This window comes from Grammomys surdaster, unplaced genomic scaffold, assembly GCF_004785775.1.
Source record: "Grammomys surdaster isolate TR1022 unplaced genomic scaffold, NIH_TR_1.0 125846, whole genome shotgun sequence".
Taxonomy (NCBI): domain Eukaryota; kingdom Metazoa; phylum Chordata; class Mammalia; order Rodentia; family Muridae; genus Grammomys; species Grammomys surdaster.
In genome coordinates, this window is record NW_021620672.1 from 1045806 (window position 1) to 1070105 (window position 24300).

The window sequence follows — 24300 nt, forward strand, 5'->3', positions numbered from 1 at the left end:
TTGTTGCCATCTACTAAAGAAAAGTCACCAATGCATATGGATGTGGTACAGAGGAGGATGAATCACAGAGAAATTCTATACTTCCCCATTGTAGGTAAAAGAATGCAAATAAATAAATACTTCACAAAGGAAAAGCCTGAAAGTACATATTCATTTTACAGAGACTCTCCTGAATCTTTTATTAGTAAAGTATGCACTTTACAAAATTTTACTCCAAAGTTCACATAACCTATGAATATTGGACTATGCAGCCTTCCTAACTGCACAAAAAGATAGTGTTAAGGTGTGATATTGAAGACAGCCAGTGGTGGTGCATGTCTTTAGTCCCAGCACTCTGGAGGCAGCCTTTAATTTCATCACTCTGGAGACAGAAAGATCTCTGAATTTCAAAACAACCAGACCTACACGGAGAAACCTTCTGAGGGGAAAAAATAAGCAAAAGGTATGATGTTGAATTATGAAATTACACTGATAGCATCTTTGCTATTTTAAGCCAAATCATGCCCAGTGTGTTAACTACATCTTGAACCCAGAAGGGAGAGGCAGGCAAACAGATTTCTAGGATTTTGGAGCCAGCTTGATCCACATATACAAGTGAGTTGCAGTCCAGCCAAAGCTATATAGTTAGTGAGACAGTCTCAAACAGGAAAACAAACAAAACAAAGGACAAATTAAACCAACCTGCAATCAACAGAGCCTACAAGAATACAGTGGAGACCATGAGACATAATCATAGCACTCAAGCTTAAAGAGAAGTACGGGAGGTTCAAGGCCAGCCTACTATATGTTTAAAACCTTGTCATCAAAATCAAAAATAAGCTAGAACTCAGGAAGCTAAGGTAAGAAGATCAACTTTTGAGGGCAGCAGTCTGAGCTACTTGAAGGCTTTCTCTCAGACGCTCCTAGAATCAACTCTTATGCAGATGAAGTTAGCCTCAAATGCAGAATGATCTTTCAATACAGCCTGGTTACCACCAAAAGCTTTTGCTTCCACTTTTAGGCACAATTAAAGCCATTTCTCGGTCTTAAAATCCTGTTGTAGGATTTTTTCATTGTTCCAAGACAGCCTACACAATAAAGCCAAGAAGAGCTAGGGCCTGAGTTTTGTATTTAATAGAACTGTCGGAAGCACTTTTATTATACAAATATCTCCAAGTAACCAATGAGTGCATCTGCAAGCACAGTAGTAGTATGCTTACCTATCACCATACCTGGGGCCACAGAAGAAAACAACAACGAAATCAAGAAAGAACTCTTATTCAAAATGCACCTTATTTAGTAGAGTCAAAACTTATGAAAATAGACCAGAATATTTAATACAGTATGAAATCATAGTGGGATAAGAGTCAGACCTGTGTTGAAGTTACTTAAGATTTCCCTGTAACTCCAACACCAGGGGATCTTACACTCTATTCTAGCCTTTATAAGCGTGCGTGCGTGCGTGTGTGTACAGAGATGCATATAAACAAATCTTTTTTAAAAAAGATATCCTTAACACATAAACTATGTGAAATTATCATTAACCTCTGAATAAGAAACATGTAAAATATTAATATGCAAGTGAACTAGAGAAATGGCTCATTGGTGAAAAGCACTGGCTGCTCTTCCAGACAACCAGTTCCATCCCAAGCAAGCATGGTGGCTCATCTGTAATGAGTTACAGGGGATCTGACACCCACTTCTAAAGTCTGTGGGCACCAGGAATGCACATGGCGAACATCATACATACATGAAGGCAAAACACTCATACACATAAATAAATCTTAATTTTAAATGAACTGGAAAGGAAAATAAAACTGCTGTTAAGACTATTATTTTTATGAAATTGCTTCATTTACTTAAAGAAACTGAATTTGTGTCTAAATTTTATCAACGATAAACACAATGAATGTGTATCTGGGACAGGTGGTGCCTATCTTTAGTCCCAGCTATTCTGGAGCCTGAGGTAGGAGGATTCTTTCAAATTACAAATGAGACCAGACAGGACAACATAGTAAGAATCATCTCAAAGGGGGAAAAAATAGACTTGAAAACTGAACACTTCTTGTTCACTTTCTGGGTACTAGCTTTAAATATTTCATAAATAAGAAAGATATGATTAACTATTTAACTCCCATCAGTCCTTTATTTAGTCACAGATGTCCTCCTTTAGTGTAAGCTTTCTTGAATTACCAACTATTCAGTTTTTTGTTTTGTTTTAGTTCTGAGGCCTGCTTAAGACCTAATGCTTGATTTTTGTTGCTCATTCAATAATTTCTAAGTACTATAAAAAGAACTTTTAAACATAAGACATGTCTGGCATATGCAAAGCTCTGAGTTCCATTCTCTCTCAAAAAAAAAAAAAAAGTAGTATCTTTCTGGAGCTAGACACATATTTCAATGGTTAAGAGTACTTACTACTATTCTGTTATACTCGTGGCTCACAACTGCCTGTACTGTAATCTCCAGCTCTAGGGAATCCAATACCCTCTCTGGCTTCCATGGTAACACACAAACATGTGGCACACAGATATACCCAATACATATAAAATAAAAATCTTTAAAAAATTATACCTTAGAATACAAATTAATTCTACCCAGTTTAATACTAAAGTTTTAAAGTATCTGTCTAGCATTCTAGTTGATGCCACAGGTCTTTTAATGATTATTATTGCTTTAATTATAGATACATGTGTGTCTGTCTAGGCATGTACACTTGAGTGCAGATGAACCAGAGAGGCTATTAAGATGGCCTCAGCCAGCCTGTTCTACAGAGACCAGGACAGCCAGAACTACACAAAGAAAACCTTGCCTTGAGGAGGAAAAAAAGGCCTCGGAAAGCCTGGGAGCTGGAGTTATAGGCATGGCCACTTGACCTAGCTGCAAGAACTTAGATCCACTAGAAGAACAAGAGCGCCAGGCGGTGGTGGCGCACGCCTTTAATCCCAGCACTTGGGAGGCAGAGGCAGGCGGATTTCTGAGTTTGAGGCCAGCCTGGTCTACAGAGTGAGTTCCAGGACAGCCAGGGCTATACAGAGAAACCCTGTCTCGGAAAAAAAAAACAAAAACAAAAACAATTCTCCTGTAAATGCTGAAATTCTGACATAAACCACTTGTTAAATACTTATGTCAGGATTTCTAAACACAGAAAAACATGCCTTTAGAATACCTATAGAGGGGCTGGAGAGATGGCTCAGCGGTTAAGAGCACTGACTGCTCTTCCAGAGGTACTGAGTTCAAATCCCAGCAACCACATGGTGGCTCACAACCATCCGTAATGAGATTGGATGCCCTCTTCTGGTGTGTCTGAAGACAGCTACAGTGTACTCATCAATAAAATAAATAAATAAATATTTAAAAAAGAATACCTATAGAATGATGCTCTATGATAAATACTGTATTCCTATATAACTCTGTTGTTTTTCATTTGGGGAAGGGTTTGGGATTCTGGAAATTAAACCTAGACCTTCACATGTACTAAGTACAAATTTCTGCCAGACATGACCAAGTAACTCCTGTGTCAACTATATGAACCATAACAAAACTCCTAGAACACACTGTTTTAGTTGCCTCTTACATTCCTCCTAACAGTGTTGACAAATAGAAAACAGTGGATAAATATGTATTGATAAACTGTCATCTGGTTAAAAAAAAAAGCTACTAACACTAAATCTGAATAACTTTTAACAAAGCTGTCTTATGCCTTAATTCCTTAAAGTGGGCTCAAGATGTAATTCAGTTGATAAGCATGCCCAAGCCCTGAGAATTCAATCCTCAGCCTGAAATAAAACATGGTGATTCATTCGTATAATCCTAACACTAGGGAAGTTACAGGCAGGAGAATCAGAGGCAGGGTCAGGTCTTCCCTATCATTCATAAATAAATAAATAAATAAATGTTTGGATTTGGAGCTAGAGAGATGGCTCAGTAGTCAAGAACACTTGCTCTTGCAGAGGACCTTGGTTCAGTTCCCAAAACACACATAATGGCTCACAACCCTCCAAAATTTCAGTTCTAAGGCCTCTAAAACCTTCTAACTTCATGACCACTAGGCATACACATGGTACACATATATACATAAAAATGAAACATTCATACACCAAAAATTTTAAGCATTTAATTTTGTTGAGTATGGTGATACATGTCTGTAATCCAATCCCCAGAACCTGGAGACAGAAGTTCAAAGTCATCCTTGCTCCATAATGAAGTTGCAGGCCAGCCTGAACTACCTAAGACCCCTTTTCAGCACCATCAAAAAATAAAAAGGAGGAGGAAATCTAAGTACCTGATTTTAATAAACATAACTGAAAATTTCATATACTATACTAGCTAACAACTCCTTAGAAAGTTAAAACAGCCAGGAATGGTGGTACAGATTTTAATCCCAGCATTGGAAGGCAGAAGTGTATTTTTTGAGTTTGGGGTCAGCCTAGCCTAGACACAGAGAGACCGTGTCTCAAAAAAAAAAAAAATTATGGAGGATTTAAAGAAAATATGAAAAATTATAAAGACTGAATTCTCAGGGTTTTGTGTCATAAGAACCGTCATACCGCCGGGCAGTGGTGGCGCACGCCTTTGATCCCAGCACTTGGGAGGCAGAGGCAGGCGGATTTCTGAGTTCGAGGCCAGCCTGGTCTACAGAGTAAGTTCCAGGACAGCCAGGACTATACAGAGAAACCCTGTCTCGAAAAAAACAAAAAACAAACAAAAAAAAGAACCGTCATACCAAAGAAAACTGTAGCTGATGCTATGTTATACTAGCAGAATACTTGTGTCCAATGCTGTGAGAGTTCAACAAATTGTCTACTCCTCCAGTCAAAGACTTAAAAACTAAAAATAAGCTTGGGAGGCAGAGGCAGGTGGATTTCTGCGTTCGAGGCCACCCTGGTCTACAGAGTGAGTTCCAGGACAGCCAGAACTACATATAGAAACCCTGTCTCGAAAAACAAAAACAAAAATTAAAAAGAAAGAAGTCTAAGACTGTGTATGCAGAGATTGCTCAGCAATTAAGAGTACCTGACTCTTTTACAGGACGGGTATTCCAGCCTCTACATCTCTACTCACAACTGTATGTAACTCGAATTCTAGGAGACCCCAGAACCTACACAGGTAACAGATTCCCATACAGTCCACAGTCATGCAAACAGCCTAACCATATACATAAAATAAAACTTAAATAAAATGTCAAAGGTTGGAGTAGGGAGCCTTTGCCTAGCAATATGAGGCCCTAAATTCAGGAAAGGTCATATATTTAGTAGTAAATGCTAGAACATCCCTATAATCCAAATATTCAGGAAGACCAAGCAGGAGGATCAGTTTATATGCCATCTTGGGTTACATTATATAACAAGACAGGGTCATTAAAGAGAATATAAAAAAAAATTACAATATTAAGGTAAGGAGGAAAAAGATTCCAGGGAAAGAAAAAACTCACCCACTGGTATCAATGTACCAAAGACCCAGTTTAGAAGTTAAAGCCAAGCGGTGGTGGCACACACCTTTAATCCTGGTGCTAGAGGGTATGGGGTAGGGGTTAATAGCCAGACTACCTCTGAAGAATAAAATGGAATATATACTAAGGCAAAGCAATAGGACAGACTTTCTTCCAGAAGCTATTAGAAGAAACAACACATACATATCTAAAAAAAATACATTATGGGAGACAAAACAAAAGCAAGAGCAAGGAGGCTTACAAGCTCCACAAAAAAAAGAAAAAAGAAAAAGTAAAGTGAATACTCAAGTCAGAAGTTAGCATATTTGTGCACTTCTGTTAACATGACAACTACAAGCTCTTAGTTTGGGGGGAAAACACTAAAGAGGGAGGAGTGCTCCACATGATCTGCCTGAACCTTCCCTTTAAGGACACAAAACAGCTCAAGTTACAACTCAACAGTAAATTACAGACAGGCTGTGAAAACTCACTTTGGAGTTCCAGGCCATTAGATGTTTACCATCATAAGGCCTTCAAATTGGGTTCATCTTAAAACAGCACAATGTACATCTATTTATTCAGCGTATTACCCACAGTGCAATGGGCAGGAATTTAAGTCAGAGCTGAACTCATTAGTCATGACAGCAAGTACACACTGAAATTCTCTAACTCCAATGCTCTAACTTCAAGTCTAGAAGGCTTGTTTATAGATACTTCAGTTTATAAATAGCTTTCAAAAACTAATGTAAGGGCAACACCACATTTACAGAAATACATGAATCCCCTCTAAAAAGAAACAAATAATAAACTAAGATGATGAGAATTATTAACATAAATTGGTGGGAGAAACTAAGTTTTTGCAGCATACCAAAATATTATTCTGGCTTTAAATGATCAACTATTAAGCCTGCCCTACTGGTACCACAACAGTAGTACATACTACACAAGAGGATAAGGGATTACCTTGACTAACTACATGGCAAGACCATAATTTCAAGAATAAAAAAGCCAACTACTTTATGCAAATAATGAGCCAGGTTACAAAGTTAACATACTGATACTTTGGGAGGCAGAAGCTGGATAATTTGAGATTGGTTTAGAGCTATATAGTAAGATCTTGTCTCCAAAGAAAAGCATCTTATTAACAATGTATAGTTACAGTATCTTGTTCCTACAAGGTTAATTTCCTTTTTTTCTTTTCTGAGACAAGACTTTTGATGACCTGCAACTCTGGGTCTGCCTCCCCAGTACTAGAATTAAAGTAGGTACCACCAAGCCTAGAAACTTTTTTTCTTTTTTTGGTTTTTCGAGACAGGGTTTCTCTGTGTAGCCCTGGCTGTCCTGGAACTCACTCTGTAGACCAGGCTGGCCTCGAACTCAGAAATCCGCCTGCCTCTGCCTCCCAAGTGCTAGGATTAAAGGCGTGCGCCACCACTGCCTGGCCAGAGCCAGTGCTTTTATCTGCCAGCCCCAATAACATTTTTAAAAATGTTTCTTGAAAATGTTTCTAGGCAAAAAAAAAAAAAAAGAAGAAAGAAAAAGCACTGGCTCTTCTTCCAAAGGTCCTGAGTCCAATTCTCAGTGACCATGTCGCAGCACACACAAATGTCAGATGGTGGTGATGCACATCTTTAGTCTCAACTCAACAGAGGCAGAAGCAGGAGGATCTTAGAAGTCAGTCTGATCTACATAGTGAGCTCCAGGACAATCAAGGCCACACAGAGAAACCCCGTATGGAAAAAGAAAAAATAGGACTAGAACCCAAGCTTTTTCTCTTGTAATGAGAGGCAGATGGGTTCTAAGAATTCCAAAGTTATACAAAGAAACCCTCTCAAAAAACAAACAAACAAACAAACATGAGAATGGCCATTCAGTCCTAAAAACTAAGAGCAGGAGCAGGCAACTGGAATAATTTTTCCCAAGGCAGTGTTTGATCATGTATCCCAGGGTGACCTTGACCTCCTTATTCTGGAATCTACGTAGCATTGCTGTCCTGGAACTCACCACATAGACCAGGCTAGAACTCACAGAGATCTGCCTGCCTCTTCCTCGGATCTTTAAGGCATGCACTACCTTAAATAAAGCAAAACCAGGAAATCATCGCCAACAGATTCCCCACACTCAAAGCAAACCATTAAGCCTAAATCATAAATTCCTTTTTCTTCTGGCCAATGAAAGGAACCACCAAGAAAAAAAAAATCTCAGGGAAAAACAAAGGCTTATATCAATCTAAGCAACCTTTTAGCTAATCTGAAACTATCAATGTATCAATATTTAAAACACTTTACTTTTTGTAATATGTTAGTTGAATTAAATTTTACTTAAAAAGAAAATGGTTCCAATGTGGCTACATTGAGATACAAGTCAACAGATAAATTACTGTGGTGACAATGAGACCTGTAACATTAGTCTACTAAAAAGAAAAAAAAGAAAGAAAAAGAAAATGGTCCGGCATAAATATACTTACTATTTACCACCAAATAACAGTAAGTATGCACTATGTAGTTCTACCTAGAGCAGCACAAATAGGTAACATAAAGAACTACTAAATCACAAAGCTTTCATTGCTTGTTAACTACATCCATGGGCTGGGGAGATGGCTCAGTGGTTAAAAGTACTGACTGCTCTTCCAGAGGTCCTGAGTTCAATTCCCAGCAACCACAGGTAGCTCATAAACATCTGTAATGGGATTCCATGCCCTCTTCTGGTGTATCTGAAGAGAGCCAGTGTGGGATGAGGCAAAAGCAACACATCAACAAGTACTCCATTATAATCCCAAAATGAATCATACACAGATAACCAAAAACTAAAACTATCAAGAGGGTAGTTTAAAAAGTTGAAGGGGTGAAGTTAAGTTTATTACAGCCTTTGGCTACTATGTACATATTGGTTTCAATGAGGGGTAAATACAAGCCAGTTTGAATTAAAAAAAAAACTTGAGTCGTCATATTACCTCTGCAAGCCCAGTGTGGCAGAACATGCCTATAATCTCAGCATTTATGAGTTAGAGGTCTTCCTGGTTACATGAGACCCTGTCTCAAAATTTAACTACCTGTGCAAATAAGAACAAATGAAATTATCACTGCCTTACTCATCCACTGGAAGAAAATAAAAAGGTCCCTAGATTCTATAAAAGACAGATTTGGAAACACTTCCCTTAACTATAAACTCCAGACACTAAAACTGGTGATCTTAGCACCTGAGGTGGACACCGGAGATCAGCAGTTCTAAGAAAGAAAGGAAAAAAAAAAGAGACGAAGAAAGAAATACATATTATTATGTGAGAGTCACAAACCAGAATAGGTACAAACTCTGTCAGTAATAAAAATGTGAACACAGGACGCCCTGCAGAGATAGCTCAGTGGTTAAGAGCACTTATTCTTGCAGAGGCCCAGGTTCAACTCCTAGCATCCACGTGGTAGCTCATAACCATATATAACTTTAGTCCCAAGAGATCCAAAGCCCTTTTCTGACCTCTGTGGACACCAGGCATCCATGGTATTATACACATGGAGCAAAACATTTACACACAAAATTTAAAAATAAATCTTAAAAAAAAAGTCTCAAGTTTCTCTAAAGATGATTAACAAACTTAGCTGTAAGGACACACATTAAGAAGTAACTGATGTTGATACAAACCTAGATAATTTCTTTAAAAATTTAACTGCATTTGGACCTAAGTTCTATGAGTAGTTAAGTAGTTATAAAGTAGTTATAAGAATTATGCAGCTGGACGGTGGTGGCTCACACCTTTAATCCCAGCACTTGGGAGCACAGGCAGGCGGATTTCTGAGTTCGAGGCTAACCTGGTCTACAGAGTGAGTTCCAGGACAACCAGGGCTACACAGAGAAACCCTGTCTCGAAAACCCAAAAAAAAAAAAAAAAAAAAAAAAAGATATTCAAAGAATTATGCTTCATATCAACTCTCCCTTTTGTATCATTTTGTAATACATTCTTTAGTGGCTGGGGATTTCCCCCTACTACCATTATATCTGCTGGGTTTCCAAAACCATCCAGTGAAAGATATCTATTCACATTTTATGGATAAAATGGAGACCAGATAGATAAGGAAATGGTTCAAGGTCATTTCACCACCAACTGAAAAAAATATCAACTTTTAAATCAGCTATGCGTCTTCTTTATAGAGATGTCTTTTTAAAATAGAAAAAGTGGTTAGAAAAATAGCTGAGCATTCAAAGCACTGGCTGCTCTCCCAAAGAACAGGAATTCCCAGCACACACACAGTGACTCACAACTGTCTGTAATTCCAGTTCCAAGGGATTTGATGCCCTCCTCTGGCTTCAGTGGGCAACAAGCACAACAAAACATGAAGGCAAAATACCCATACACATAAAATAATATACATTTAAGATTTTTCAAAAATAATAAATTAGAACCATAAAACCTTAACCAGCTAACATATACAATAGGAATAAAAGTACATAGCACTCCAAAATTAACTCCCCTTGCCAGGGTACACACCTTTAATCAAAGAGGCAAGTAGATCTTTGTTCCAGGCCAGTCAAGGCAATGCAGTGAGTAACCCTGTCTTAAAAATTAAAATAAATGGTTTAAGTTGGCCCTACATGTGCTGTGCTCAAAGGGAAAGCTTACAAATTAGAAAGGAGAGATTCGTGCTGAAAAGAAGAAAAGAATGCCTGAAAGGAACACAACATGTTTGAAAGTATTCTCAAGAGTAGACAGTGATGCTTTAAAGAAAAGACGTTAAGGAGATAACTGGTGGTACCCAAACAATGCCAGAGAAAACAAAATCGTGGTAGACAGTGAGAAGGAAGGCATGAAAATTGAGACTGTGATTAAGAAAAACAAAAGGAGTCTTCTAAAACAGTCAGGAAAGTACCCAGTGTGGATGGACCCGAGGCAGAGAAAAAGACTAAAGGCAAAGTGACAGAAAGGAAAAAGGAAACAAAGCAAAAGGCAAAGAAAGAAAGGCCTTAGCCTAGTAGTCCCTTAAAAACTGTTAAGTACTGCACTGGACAGAAGTTTGGTAAGAATGTCTGCATTGATTTAAGCTCTCACTAAATAGAAGTCATTTGTCTTTGTATTTTAATTTGGCTTTATTTCAGGAATTCAATACCAAAATAACTCATTTGTTTTGCGATATATTTAAATATTTTCTTTGAAATGTTTTTTAGTAAATAAAAAGAATCTACTTTCCTCAGTTAAAGCACCTTGGTCTACTCTATTAGACTCCCATACATTAACACTTGTTAATTTTAAAAAAGCACTCTCTGGGATTGTAAACAGGTCTCAGAATTCTAGCAGGTATATGAAAAACTAAACAGTCTAATCAGAGAAAAACTAAATGTCAGCTGAGCCGACTTAAACACTACTCACTGAAACACAGTGGAGCAGATGGAAACAATCTTTAGAGTTCTGCAATTCTTAGTCCATTCCTAGAAAAGCAGTCATATACAAAGCCTACTAGTAATCATGCTACAATGTATAAAAAACATGCCAGTTCTGGAACTAAACATGGAACTAGGAGTAAATTAAATAGTCTTAAAATGTAATACTAAAGTAACCGCATAAAACTAAGAAAACAATAATGCCCTCCACAATTTATCATCCATAAACATGTAATAACTTCAAACGCGACACACACAAGGCCTCATACACAGGCCTCTTGCCTTTTTTCTAACACAACTAAGACCTTTGTTCTCAGCATCAGTTTTTGTACCCTACTCAATAACAGCTCTTTCAACTTTCTACCACGTATATTTGTTTTGTTTTTTAGAGATGAGAGTCTAAGCCTCAACTTGCCGAGTCTTTAAAAAAAATAAATAAGATGCCAAAAATAAGATTCAAGAGCAAGAAAAAGTTAAAGACATCGCTGGGGCCTACAAACCGAAAAAAGCCTGGAGATCGGGTGATTTGGCAGCCCAGGCCAGATCGCGAGCTCAAACTAGGAAGGGAGACAGGAGAGCGGTTAGACCACTCGGAACAGAGTCACTGTGCTATCAACCGCCCCCCACCCCCACCCCACCCCCACCCCGTTTACCTAGTAACATCCCCGCCCCCAATTAACGGAGTCAGCAAACTAAAACCCAGCCTAGAAGCTAAAAACTAAAACCTCTCCGAGATAAACTAAAACGCGTCAATAGAAACAAATCTGCTGGAGGGGTGGGAAGCCGCCCCTTCCCGTTTTCCTCTCATCGCGGATCAATTCCCTCAAGTCCACCTAGAATAGTTACAAGGTGTAATTTAGCCACCACCACCCCCACCTGCACTTTTTTTTTTTTTTTTTTTTTAGTTCTAGTAATGTTTCTGCGTTCTAATGAAGGCTGTTATTCCAAGGAAGTCCTAGACAGAAGACTGGGTCTTAAAACCTTCGTTTTCTGAACATCCTTGTAAACGTGTTTCTCTACAAGAAACCCACTCGATAGGCACAAGAGTTGAACTGACGGACAAACAGTGTAATAGGTTTTATGTAATCCAAATATATTAATCTCCTAACTCGCTTTGAATGTTAATACGATTGGGGTGACAATTGGCCCACCTCCCTCACCCAAGCCCCAGTTAACATCTCCGTCCTATTCCCCTATTAGTCCTCTTAGAGGATCCTGCTTTCCCTCAGCCAAGTTTCTCGGCCTCTACCGCGGCCCCTGTCAGCTCGGCGCGATGTCTTCCTCCCTCAGCCTCGACTTCCCCGGCTGGAAAAGCCGCCCCGTGCCGGCCCGGCCCGGCCCGGCCCGGCCCGGCTCGCCCGCCCCCAACCGTCCCCCTCAGCAGGAAGACCCTTACCGCCGTCCAAAGTCACTCCTGCCTATACCTCCTCAGACCCTCGCATCACAACAGTTGTCACTCGAGCTGCTCCCTAGTTTCCATTTCCGGGCCGTCCACAGCACAGAGCCTCCCTTTCCCTGTTTCCGGGCCCCCCGTCCCATTTCCGGGGAACCCTTGCCGTCTTCACGCCCCCACCTGCACTTCCGGCCCCCCACTTTCTCTCTTCCTAGACGCCCTCCAGGCTCCATAGACCATTTCCGGTCCCCTCCCGGCCCCCGCTGGGCACCCCAGACCCGCACGCCCTACCCAGGTTCCGCCTAGGGCCTTCCTCATCGCCGCAGGCCGCAGCAGGGACTCAGAACCCCCTCCCCCCCCAAGCCGGTCGGCCCCGGCTCCTTAGGCCGCGGGCTCGCTCGAGCGCCTCACCCGTCACCCTCGGGCTGCTCCTTCCATGGCCCTGCCGCCGCCAGCAAGTCGAGCCAGGAGCTCATTCACTACGATGACACAGGCGCGCTGCCTGAGACTTTTTGGCTCTGGTTTCCCCAGTCCTCGTCAGCCCCCTCCCCCAAAGCCCGACCCTGCCGCTCGGAACGGCGTCCCAATTACCTAGTTAGGCCCCAAAGTCTCCGGTCCGGACTCGGTGGCGCGACGGCAACTTCCACTGGCTCCCCCCACCCCCCCCAGCGGCAACGGCGGCGGCTTGTCGTCCCTTCAATTATCAGCTGAGCCGCAGCACCGCGCCGCCGTGCGCCTCCGCCCGCGCCGCCTCCCTCCCCGCCCGTTCTACTCCAGCCGCGGACTACTTTGTCCTGAGGGTTCGGCCTGCGGGATCCTCCGCAGGACCAGCCCCGCTACCTATTTACAACCCATTCTATCGCCCCTCCCTCCGCAACGCTCAACTCGAGACGACGAGCAGCCTCCAGTCTCCTTCCGATCCCTTCAAGGGACCAGGAAGGGTACTGTGGCGCTCCACTTGGTATCCCTCCGCTGGGGTCACCCCCGCCCCTCCGCGCTAGCAGGAACTAAATTCCACTTCGGGTCACCCAGGACCTGACTGCAGAAATTTCACAAAGCAGGGTTCCTTGTGGCCCCTAGTAAAGGAAACCACCACCCCAAGTTAAAACCCCCACTGCCAACCCAAAAGTGGACTTCGTTTTAAAGTGAGGCTGCGGCCCCCTGACCCCGTCAAGCCCCGCCCCTTCCTGGTTGTCTTAGCGACGGCGGTGGCGTCTCAAGATGGCGTCGTGGCTGCCGGAGACTCTGTTTGAAATTGTAGGACAAGGCCCGGCGCCGAGCAAAGACTATTACCAGTTGTTGATCACCCGAACTCAGGCAAGTGCGAGCCACGGTTTCCTGTCTCTCCTGACCCCTTCCCTGCCCAGCAAGGCCACCCGTTGGGGCCGCTCCAGGCAAACAGCCACCGTGGCCTGCCGGAAGCGCCGCGTCTCAGCTCACAGCCAGAGATCTTCCCTCGTCACCTCTGCTCGGCGGCCCGAGAGTCCGTTCTCTCCCTAAGGCGGGCTCGTCCCTGGCAAGCCTTCCTTTCCTCCCCACAAATGCCGTCCGCTCCCCTTTCTGCCTCCCGGCTTCCTACCCGCTGCGTTCCCTCCGCGCGCCGAAGAAAAACAGGCGTCCCTGCTTGCGTGCCGCCTCACCTCAGCGTGGGAAGGAGGGAAAGAAAGACTCAGCTAAGTGTCCCATGGAGAAGCCGGCAGGGGGAGAAAGGGACGGTCTCTTCCAAGATAGGACTTAATCCTGTGGCTTTTTTTTTTCCAAGAACCTCGCTACGGCCTTTATAATTACCACACCAAAACTCCTCTTTTTAGAAGGAATGGCTGACTGAAAGATCTTCCCTTACCTTGTTGGAGCCTCTTCTATCCCATTGAAAGTGTTCCGGGGGGCGGGGGATACAAAAAAATGTTTCAGCTGCTCTGCTCATCAGCCCCACCCATAATGACATCTGCTCCACAACAATAAGAAGCAGGATTATGTTATCGCTGGAGTAAAGTAACCCTGGGGGCCTTTTTTTTTCAAGTGTTTTGGTTGTCAGGGGTGGGCTTTAGATAATGTATTGTGCCTATGAAATGCACTGGTGGAGGTGGGCGTCCGCTGAACACGTAGCAGCTTCCTGGCCGACCTTATCCTGGTCATTAAGCTGTTCATGCACCCCATAGTTTAAGTAGACCATATTCCTATAAAATTAAGTTAAAAACTTTGTGTTTGTTTGAGTCTAGGCATTGATTATCCCATCTGTTTTTCCTGAAGCCCTTAAACAAAAGAGTAATGAACTAGGTTTTTTTTTAACCTGTAAAACATTAATAATGTGTGCATTTACTCTATGTAAGACCCAGAAATACTGTAATGTCCGTTTATTTTTAAACCCCTTTTAAAATTTTTGACAGGATTGTGAAGGTTTGGTTTGGTTTTGTATGTGAAGTGGGTTTTGTTTTTGTTTTGTTTCTTTGATCAGATTGTTTTTTGTTTTGAGCTAAGAGTCGTACAACGTTGCCTGGGTGGCCTAGAACCAAGGTGTAGACGGCCCTAAGATTGAGAAATCCACCCTCCTCTGCCTCCGGAATTAAGCCAGCTAAGAGAGGTGGGGGTTTTTTGGATCCTTTGTTTTGTTTGGGTTGGTTTGGGTTGATTTTTCGTTTTTTTCTTTGGCTCTATGAGGGGTGGATCCCAGAGCCTTCTACTTGTGCCAGACCCCACCATACACACATTCCTATTAGCTTTAAGCTCTGTAATCCTGATAATTCTTCACTCTTCGTATGACTGACCTAAGACGTAGCAATCTTTTGGACTCTCTTTTCCCACTTTCACCTATTGCAAGTAAGTTCAGATGTTGATGATTTTTCTTTTACAGTCTTTACTGTATGTTTAAAATTGCTCTTTTGAAGTTTTTTCCATGAAAGTCTGGTATCACAAGGAGGCTTCTCTCTCCCTCCCCACCCTGTCTCTTTGGTGTTTTAAGCAGAAATGAATTGACAGTATCTGTCTACATACCACCCTCCAACTAATTTGCTATATTAAAAACTTCCGAACATGGGAGGCAGAGGCAGAGGCAGAGGGATTTCTGAGTTCGAGGCCAGCCTGGTCTACAGAGTGAGTTCCAGGACAGCCAGGGCTGCATAGAGAAACCCTGTCTTGAAAAAAAACAAAAAGCAAAACAAAACAAAAAACTTCCATCAATATTCTTAACTTTTGTTTTCATTTTTTTAAAGCCCTATAGCCCAGGATGTCTTCCTTACCATCCTGCCTCTGCCTCCAAGTGTTAAGATAATAAGCATGAGACACAACGCCTGACGTTCTTGATTTTTTTAAATCCTTTTTTTTCTAACAGATCAACAATTGTTCTTTAAACTAGGAAAGGTGGCACAGACCTTTAATTGTGGCACTGAGAGAGGCAGAAGCAGGAGGATCTTGAGTTCAAGGCCAGGCTAGTCTACACAGGAAGTTACAGGCCAGCCAGGGACATATAATGAGGCCTGTCTCAAAAATTAATAAGGAAGATATTTTAAAAGAGCTGTTATTTGGGACCTTATCCTCTTTATCACTCATTTACTTGTAAAACTCCTTCTTGAGATCTAATCCACTTTCTTTATCAAGTACACTACAGCTCTACAAGTTCAGTTCAAATCTGATTACATTGACCTCTTTTCAAAATAAATTTGTAAAAAAATTAGTTTTAGTCTTGAAATATACTTGAAACATACTATACTATACTAATATACAAGATAATTTTTTCTAAGTCTAAGTACTGGAAACTGAATACCTAGTAAGAGGTAGGCTGGCATAAGTATTTAAAAAACTAAATTTGTGTTCTATAGTCCACTCTCTGGAAAAAGCCGAACCCACACTATGGAATGGACTGCTCTTTTTTTTGTGATGTCTCTCTTCTCTGTTGATGTCCAGTTTAACCCATATCAAAACTTTTTGGTAGTACAGGCCTTTAATCTTAGGAGGCAGAAGCAGATGAATCTCTGTGAGTTTGAGGCAAGCCTAGTCCACAGAGAAATCCTGGGGGGGAGGGGGAGCTTTGTTTTTGCAGGTGTGTTGAGTGGCACATATTGTGTAATCCCAGTACATGGTAGACACAAGGAAGTAAGACCATATAAAGTTCAAGGCCAGCCTGGTGTATATAGCAAGTTCCAGGATAGACAGGGCTATGTAAAGAGACCCTGTCTCTAAAAGCAAACCCAGAAAAATAAAAAAAAAATAAAAAAAAATAAAAACTTCTTGTGCTGGCCAGATGTCTCAGGAGGGGAAGGGCACTTGCCACCAAACCTGAGTTTAATCCATGAAATCCCCCCACATGATGGAAAAAATGGACAACCATAAACTGTCATCTGACTTTCATGTACATGCCTGTGTGTTCCTGACTGTGCTCCTGACTAACACACACACACACACACACACACACACACACATACACACACACACACACCACTAATCCAAATAGCCCTTGTACCACCCACCTCTACACCTAGCCATGTATTGTCCTCAAAGACCCAAGCTAGTTTCAAACTTGTGTGTCTTAGTGCCGGAACTGGCTAATACTTTTATTTTTAAAGAGGCATTGTCAACAAACAACTTGATGCTATAAAGCGCATCCCTGTCATCGGTGTAAAGGTGGTGGCACTCACCTTTAATTCCAAGACTGGGGAGACAGAGGCAGGTGGATCTCTGAGGCTAGCCTAGTCTACAGACTACAGCCAAGGTTAGACAGAGAAACCCTGTCTTGAAAAACCAACCAAAAAAATAACATATCTCTGTAATACCAGCACTCAGGGGGCTGAGATGGAAGGCGGTCAAGTATAAGGTCTTTTTGAAGGCTACATAGTAGGTTTGAGGCCCACTTGCTCTACATAGCAAGACCATCTCTAAACAAGGCTAGCAAGATGGATCAGTGGTTAAACGTACTTGCTGCTAAACCCAATGACCTGAGTTCAACTCCCCAGAACCCACAAGACTGAAGGACAACCAGCTCCCCAAAGTTACTACCCTCTGACTTTTACATATGTACCATATATGGTACACACACATAAATAATATGCACAAATAAATGCAATCTTGTTTTTGTTTTTTCGAGACAGGGTTTCTCTGTGTAGCCCTGGCTGTCTTGGAACTCACTCTGTAGACCAGGCTGGCCTCGAACTCAGAAATCTGCCTCTCTGCCTCCCAAGTGCTGGGATTAAAGGCTTGCGCCACCACTGCCCAACAATAAATTCAATCTTAAATTTACAATAAATAGAAAACAAGTTTCCCAACACAGCTCCAGGCCATTGTAGTTCTGTTTATGAATCTTGCCTTTATTATGATAATCCTAAGGCTTAGAAAAAATGAACATACTCTTCTTTGGAGGGGTGAGATAGGAAGGTAGACAGTGTCTCTATGTCTACACAGGTCTAGAACTGACTACAATAGACAGCCTTGAATTCACAGAAATCCACCTACCTCTACCTCTGAATGCTAGGATTAGCACGACAACCATAAGTAGCCAATGTATTGGGTTTTTTTTAATCAAAGATTTACTTAATTATGAAGAAATGGAGGATTCCTGCCTCCAACGAATGCCCCGTTCATCCAACACCTTACATACTAGTCCAGAAACTGGGGGAATAGCGGTGACAACCACTTCCTTTTATGAAACATTCAGTCTACTAGGAACAATAAAGTTAGTGTTTTGTTTGTTTTTTTTTTTTTTTAAGTTTTTCGCGACAGGGTTTCTCTGTGTAGCCCTGGCTGTCCTGGAACTCACTCTGTAGACCAGGCTGGCCTCGAACTCAGAAATCCACCTGCCTCTGCCTCCCAAGTGCTGGGATTAAAGGTGTGCGCCACCACCGCACGGCAAAGTTAGTGTTATAAACTAAGTCTCACCACTTACCCCAGGCTGGCCTTGAACTCAAGATCCTCCTGCTCCAGACTCCTGAGTGGTCAAGTTACAAGCATGAGCCCTTCTTTCCACTTAGTATAGTTCCCAGTACATACATCATTCAGTTAACAGTATGGATACTTTAAACTCTAGAAAGCCTAGAAAATTGGGTGGTTGAGGCTAATACTGTAAAAATACTTTGTCTTCTGGAACTGAAGGTGTAGCTCATCCTCTTCAACACTCAAATTCGTATAAAAATTCTGGTTTTGTTATTGTTTTGTATTTGTTTTCTACAAACTCCCCCTCCAGGAGCTAGAAAAATGGCCTGCTCTTGCAGAGGACCAGGGTAATCCTAGCACTCAGAGGTAGAGGTAGGTGGATTTCTGTGAATTCAAGGCTGTCTGCTGTAGTCAATTCTAGACCTGTGTAGACACAGAGACCCTGTCTACCTTCCTATCTCACCTCCCAAAGAAAAATATGTTCATTTTTTCTAAGCCTTAGGATTATCATAGTAAAGGCAAGATTCTGTTCTGCACAGACATCATGGCTACCTTCTGTAACTTCAATTTTAGGGAATCTGATGTTTTTTGTGACCTCTTCAAACAATAGGCACACCCATGTTGCACATATATACAAGTGGCACAATCATACACATAATAGAAAGAAGGGGGTATTGGGTAGAGGTGAGACAGGATCTCTCTATTATGTAGCTCTGGCTGACCTGGAACTCACTATGTAGACCAGGCTAGCCTCGAGCTCATGGAGATCCATCTGCATCTGCTTCCCTGCTGGGATTATTAAGTATAGTTGTATTTGGGTATGGTGCCTGGAATTAGAGGTGCTTATGAGCCACCTGACATGGATGCTGGGAACCTAACTCAGGTCCTTTAGAAGAGCAACAAGCATCCTTATAATCACTGAGCCCGCTTTAAAAAAAAAAAAAAACATAAAAGCCTGGTGATGGTAGCATACTATACATTCAGGAAGTAGAAGCAGCCTGGTCTACAGAACATATCTTTATTCTCAAAGGGAAGTGCTGCCTGAGGTGGCCTTAAGCCAGTGACTTAGGTTTAATGTGGAAAGTTTTAGAAATACTAACCTTGTACTAAGTAAATGAGAAGTGACTGAATAATGTAAATGACCCTCTTAGGAGTACCAATATGTAATGGTCACTCCAACACATGAGAAAGGAAGACTCGGGAGGAATGGAGTCTTGTTCATCTATTTTACTAGATCCTACCCCGAACTACAAAACCTGAAGATCTAGGGATTTGCTTCAATTGATAGCATGCTTACCTAGCTTGCACAAAGCCTTGAGTTTGATGCCTAACACACCAAAGGAGATAGAGGTGGAGGTTACAAAGTTCAGGGCCATCTTGGCAACAGTTATTAGGCCAGCCTAGGCCACATCAAACACTGTTTCAATGCTCAGGCCTAAAAGAAGAAAAAGAAAGAAACTAAAAGGTTGTTCTTTCTGCTTTGTTAAATTGAGACAAATAGAAAAGAAGGTAGGAACTGGGGGTGTGGCTTACAGTACTTCCCTAATGAGGGTGTGGCTTACAGTACTTCCCTAATGAGGGTGTGGCTTACAGTGCTTCCTTAATGGGGGTGGGGTGGTGGAATTCACTGACTAGCTCAATTTGGCCCCAAATAAATGGATTTCTCTCGTAAATTGAAGTCATATTAAATAAGCACATTTGGGCAGGTAGATTGACCCGGCAGCTTGGTATCTGGCATTTTTCCAAGAGGACTCAGGCATCCGAGAATCCTGCTGTTCTGACCCCCACTCTCACAGAGTCCCTAGGAGCCACCTCTACAGGTGGAAGAGAGCGAGGAAGCGTATCTGCTGTGTTTCTGCCTCCTTTTTTCCTTACCCCATGGGAAGCCTGCTTATGGCTGAGCTCCAATATTCATTTTACCTACTGGCTTACCAGCCACAGCCCCAGTGTTCCCCCACCTGCAAACCTACTGTCCAAACTCAAGCTGTGCTCTCTCGTCCTCTGCCCGGCTGTCTGTAACTTGCCCTGCCTCCTCTCTGCTTTTTGTCTGAGCCTCTGAGACCTTTCCCCTTCTTCCCTATGACTGAGAACAGTGAGTCTGGCTCTGCCCCATCCCTCATGCAGTACATATTAATTTTACCTACTGAAGTCCGTCACATCTTCACCTGCTCTTCCTGACACCAACAGCTGCAATAAACGCACCCTTTCCTAACCCACAGGTTGGGTCAGGTGCTTATAGTAATAAACAGCATCATTATTCTATTCCTCATGTCTGACACACTTCAGAAAAATGGTTCCCAACCCTGTGACACTACAGGATGTGCCTCATTTGAGTTGTGAAATGGCTTTTAATCAGAAATTTTAAATTCCTTTTAAGTGGCATAGGGCACTTTGGGGAGAAAGAGAGGTGACATGGTCCAACCAAAGTGATTAAACTCTCTCTAAAGGAAGAGTTCAGTGCCTTTGCCGTGTAATAGCTCAGTCACAGTCACCGAGAGGCTCCTCTATTCTCACTTCAGAATTCCATAACCCCTGCTCAGACCTCCCCAGCATCTCCGGCAGCATCACTCATCACCTGTGAACACCTACTCAATCTGGTCTCACCCCACGTTGCCACAGACCGGCTGCATAATTATGTGGGGCAGTAGAACACTTAATTGGTAGTCACTGAGTCATGGCTCCTGTGAGTCCTCCTGCTACCTGGCAAGCTCTTGACCTGGGGCAAGGCTCTTAATTTATCTGGGCCCCAGTTGCCTCATCAGCATACTAAGGTCACTAGCCTTAGAAGATCACTAAGGTTGAGTGCATAGCTAAAATATTCTTTCCTATGACAGTGGCATTCAATCCTGGAGAAAGCAGAGACTTTTTTTTTCTTAGAATAATTGAATTGGCAGAGATTGTGGTTGGTAGCTGTGAGACCTCCTTCACTTGCCTAATGTTCTGTCCTTTTCATCTGTGAGGTGAGCAGTTCTGCCCTGGCACAAGAACCAAATAACATGGAAAAGACAATGGGCCAGTGTTTCTCTATGGCAGCTTTCGTGGTCAAGATTGGGGACTCTTGCCTGAAACAAAATTCTACATGCATCTTCTTTCTGGGATTTCTCGGAACTTTCAGATCCTCCTGTGAAGTGGGGATGATTTGGCATATAAAAAAGGCTAATGTAGAGGAGATGAGGCTGTCCTAAGGACACCTGTTGTTTTGCATAATGAATACATGCTAATAAAACAGAACAAAACCCCGTTGTGCGTCATGGATTTCCAAGAGGAGACTGAAACTGAAGTGTTTCTTCCCCGTCATGTGACCCTGGAATCTCCTTCCCTTCCCCAGGGCTCTTCAGGAATAGACTCCTAATGTTCCTTGGACTACAGAGCAGGAAATACCAAAGGAGCCAGCATCACCTTTTCCGTGAACAGAACTGGAGGAGCGACTCAGTCATCTGTCAGTGACTTTCTTTTCCTCCTTCATAGTCAAAATCAGCTTATGCCACCACAGGAATACCACGTGACCTTTTCACTGGTCTTGCAGGCAGTGTGTGGATGAACTCTCTTGTTAATACTGTGTCTAATCTTCCTTTGTGACATTTCTAGGTATATCATTTTACTAGGTGGTAGTGTCAAAATCAGACATTTATTTTCTTAGGTTTCTAAGTGTTTCTTCTTTTTTTTTTCAGTTCTTTTTATAATTGGCAATTGCTTCACCAATAGTGTGTCCACTGTTTCTAATAATTAGCAATGGTGGCTAGCACTGATTCCAGGAATTAAGTGGACACACTACCACTGAGCCAAATCCCAGCCCTCCAAAGTTGACTTGTGTTTCTTAGTTAAATTTCCTGCTTTACCTGTGGATGGTTTTAGATTTTCTATGACTAGTGCATCACATCTGTGAATGATGGCATTCCCTTTCTTAATCATATTCAGTCTCCAGGATTTGAGGAAGGATATACTTTGTGAGAAGTTATTTGGATTTGGGCTGTTTAAGGTTTTTTGTCTTTGTTTTGTTTTGGGGTTTTTTGTTTTGTTTTTGTTGTTGTTGTTTGTTTGGGGTTGATTATTTGTTTTGCCTGTGGTGGTGATGCAATGCCTTTAATCCCAGCACTTGGGAGGCAGATGCAGGCTAATCTGAGGCCAGCCTACTCTACAGACTTCAGACTCAAAGATCTGCCTGCCTCTGCCTCCCAAGCGCTAGGACTAAAGGTGTGCCCCACTATGCCTGGTTTAGAGGACAACAACAAAAATTGAGTCCTTTGTCTCCTTTTTTTCCTTAAGTTCAAGGGATCTAATTCAGGTTGTCATCTTCCTTAGTAAGCACTTGCCCTGCTGAGCCATCTCACCAGCCCTGACCATTTCAAAAAATGCATCTGCCAGAGTTGGTGGTGGGCTACTGACCCAAGCTCCTATGGGAGCTTAAGAGGTGAAAAGAATAAATTATCACTTAAGAGGTGAAAGAATTAACAGCAGGATCTCTGGCCCAAGCACAGACCAACCAGGAATGGTGCCACACACCTGTAACCCCAGTTAGGAGGCCAAGAGAGGACTGAGCTAAGCATGTTCCAGGAGCTAAGTAGTATAAACATGCCTTTAAAAAGAAAAATTGAAACTACATGATAAAGGCTTTTTTCCCCACTGGGGAAAAAAAAACAAAAGACAGAACAGCAGCAACAAATGAGCCTGAACCAGGCGTATCCGAAGACTATTAGAAAACTGAACAAGAGTCTCCCTTGAGCACAGGAGTTTTGAGACCAGCCTGGGCAACACAGCAGCACTCCATCTCAGAGAGAAGGAAAGGAAGATCAGGGAGAAGGAAGACAAAACTAAGCTGGTAGAATATTTGCCTGATATGCGCAGAGCCCTGAATTCAATCCCCAGCACCTTCTATGGCCATGAGGGCGCGTGCCTTAATCCCAGCACTCTGGAAGCCTAGGCAAGAGGATCCAAATTCCAAAATCATCTTCAGCTACAGAGCAAACTCAACACCAACCTAGGTATAGGAGATCCTATCTCAAAAAAACTATACCAACACGAAAGGAAATGGGGTTGAAAAGGGAGGTAGGGGTCGGAAGGTGGAAGGAAATTAAAAAAAAAAGAATAGAGATAGAAGAAGAGAAAAAAGAAAAAGAAAAAAATTTTAAAAAAAGAAAGAAAAAAACAGAATAGAGACAGAAACACTCCTGGTTTGAGGCAAGACAGAAAGCTTCCTTGCGATGCTTGCTGTATCCAATGTCTAGCCACTCGGTCCAAAGTTCCTTTCCCCAGGAAGCTTGCAGTCCAATAGACAGAAACAGCCAGGTGCTCTGGGCAACAATGATGTGAGCCAGTCGTGAGCACTCCTGTCAGGGCAGCAGCATGATGGGGAGGACTTTCCTAAGATGGGAGCTGGGATAGCAAGAAGACAGACATGAAACTCTGGGTGAAGAAACCAAAGCTGAAAAATAGGAAGGGCAGAGCTTGTCCTGACTCTACTGGTCCTTGCTTCTGTGGCAGGATATGGGAGCCCCAAAGGAACAGATCCGGAGGTGTCTGGGGAATCAAGAATAAGAAGTAGCTTCTACTTGGATTAAATGAGTCAGCAGTTTACGAACCGTTCTCTGGTGTCACAGATAAATGTACTTCTGAGATTCCTTGGGATTTCTGCTGCAGCATGAACCCAGAACTTAGACTTGTGAGTCAAATGCACCTTTATAAAACTCTATTATACCCCGGGCCACAGCATACACCAGAAAAGTAATGAGAAAGAGGGCCACACCTTTCATCCCAGCGGGCAGAGGCAGGCGGATGGATCTCTGAGTTTGAGCCCAACGTGGTCAGATCGAGTTCCAGGACTACACAGAAAACCCGGGGGAGGGCACGCGCAGGAGAACAAAGTAAATGGCCACCCTCATCTGATGAGCTATGGCAACCAAGGGTAAAAACTATCTGCAAAACTAGGGAGTGCCTGTGTCAGCTCAAGCTGGAGAGCTCGCAGAGAGGGCGAAGTCCACCCAAACTGAATACAGTCTGAGGTAGCCATGTAAAAAGCCAGTTACGAGGCCACACATCTGTAACCCAAGCACTCCTACAAGGAAATGGAAGGCAGAAGCAGGCGAATCATTCCGAAGCTCACATTGGCTGCAATCAAATGATGCCTCAAGACAAAGAAACGAGAGACCATCTTGGCCCGGGCATCTTCTGACCTCCACACAACCAGGTATGGCACACACATGCCCGCAAGCACATACATACACACTCAAAATTACAACTTTTAACAACTTTTTCTAAATTGGATTTAAAT

At 42.5% G+C, this 24300-nt stretch overlaps 2 protein-coding genes across 2 annotated transcripts in view; one reads left to right on the forward strand and one right to left on the reverse strand.

Annotated features, from left to right (window-relative positions):
- The window catches only part of Trip12 (thyroid hormone receptor interactor 12), a 117592-nt gene extending 104724 nt beyond the window's left edge, over nucleotides 1-12868 (reverse strand). Inside the window, exon 1 of the mRNA XM_028789583.1 lies at nucleotides 12765-12868. The gene's annotated coding sequence lies outside the window, so the exon portion shown is untranslated. The remainder of the gene's footprint in view (nucleotides 1-12764) is intronic.
- Nucleotides 12869-13362: 494 nt separating this feature from the next.
- Nucleotides 13363-24300, forward strand: part of Fbxo36 (F-box protein 36) — a 64379-nt gene continuing 53441 nt past the window's right edge. The window contains exon 1 of the mRNA XM_028789551.1: nucleotides 13363-13490. Within this exon, the coding sequence (XP_028645384.1) occupies nucleotides 13395-13490 (96 nt within the window). The 5' untranslated portion in view covers nucleotides 13363-13394. The remainder of the gene's footprint in view (nucleotides 13491-24300) is intronic.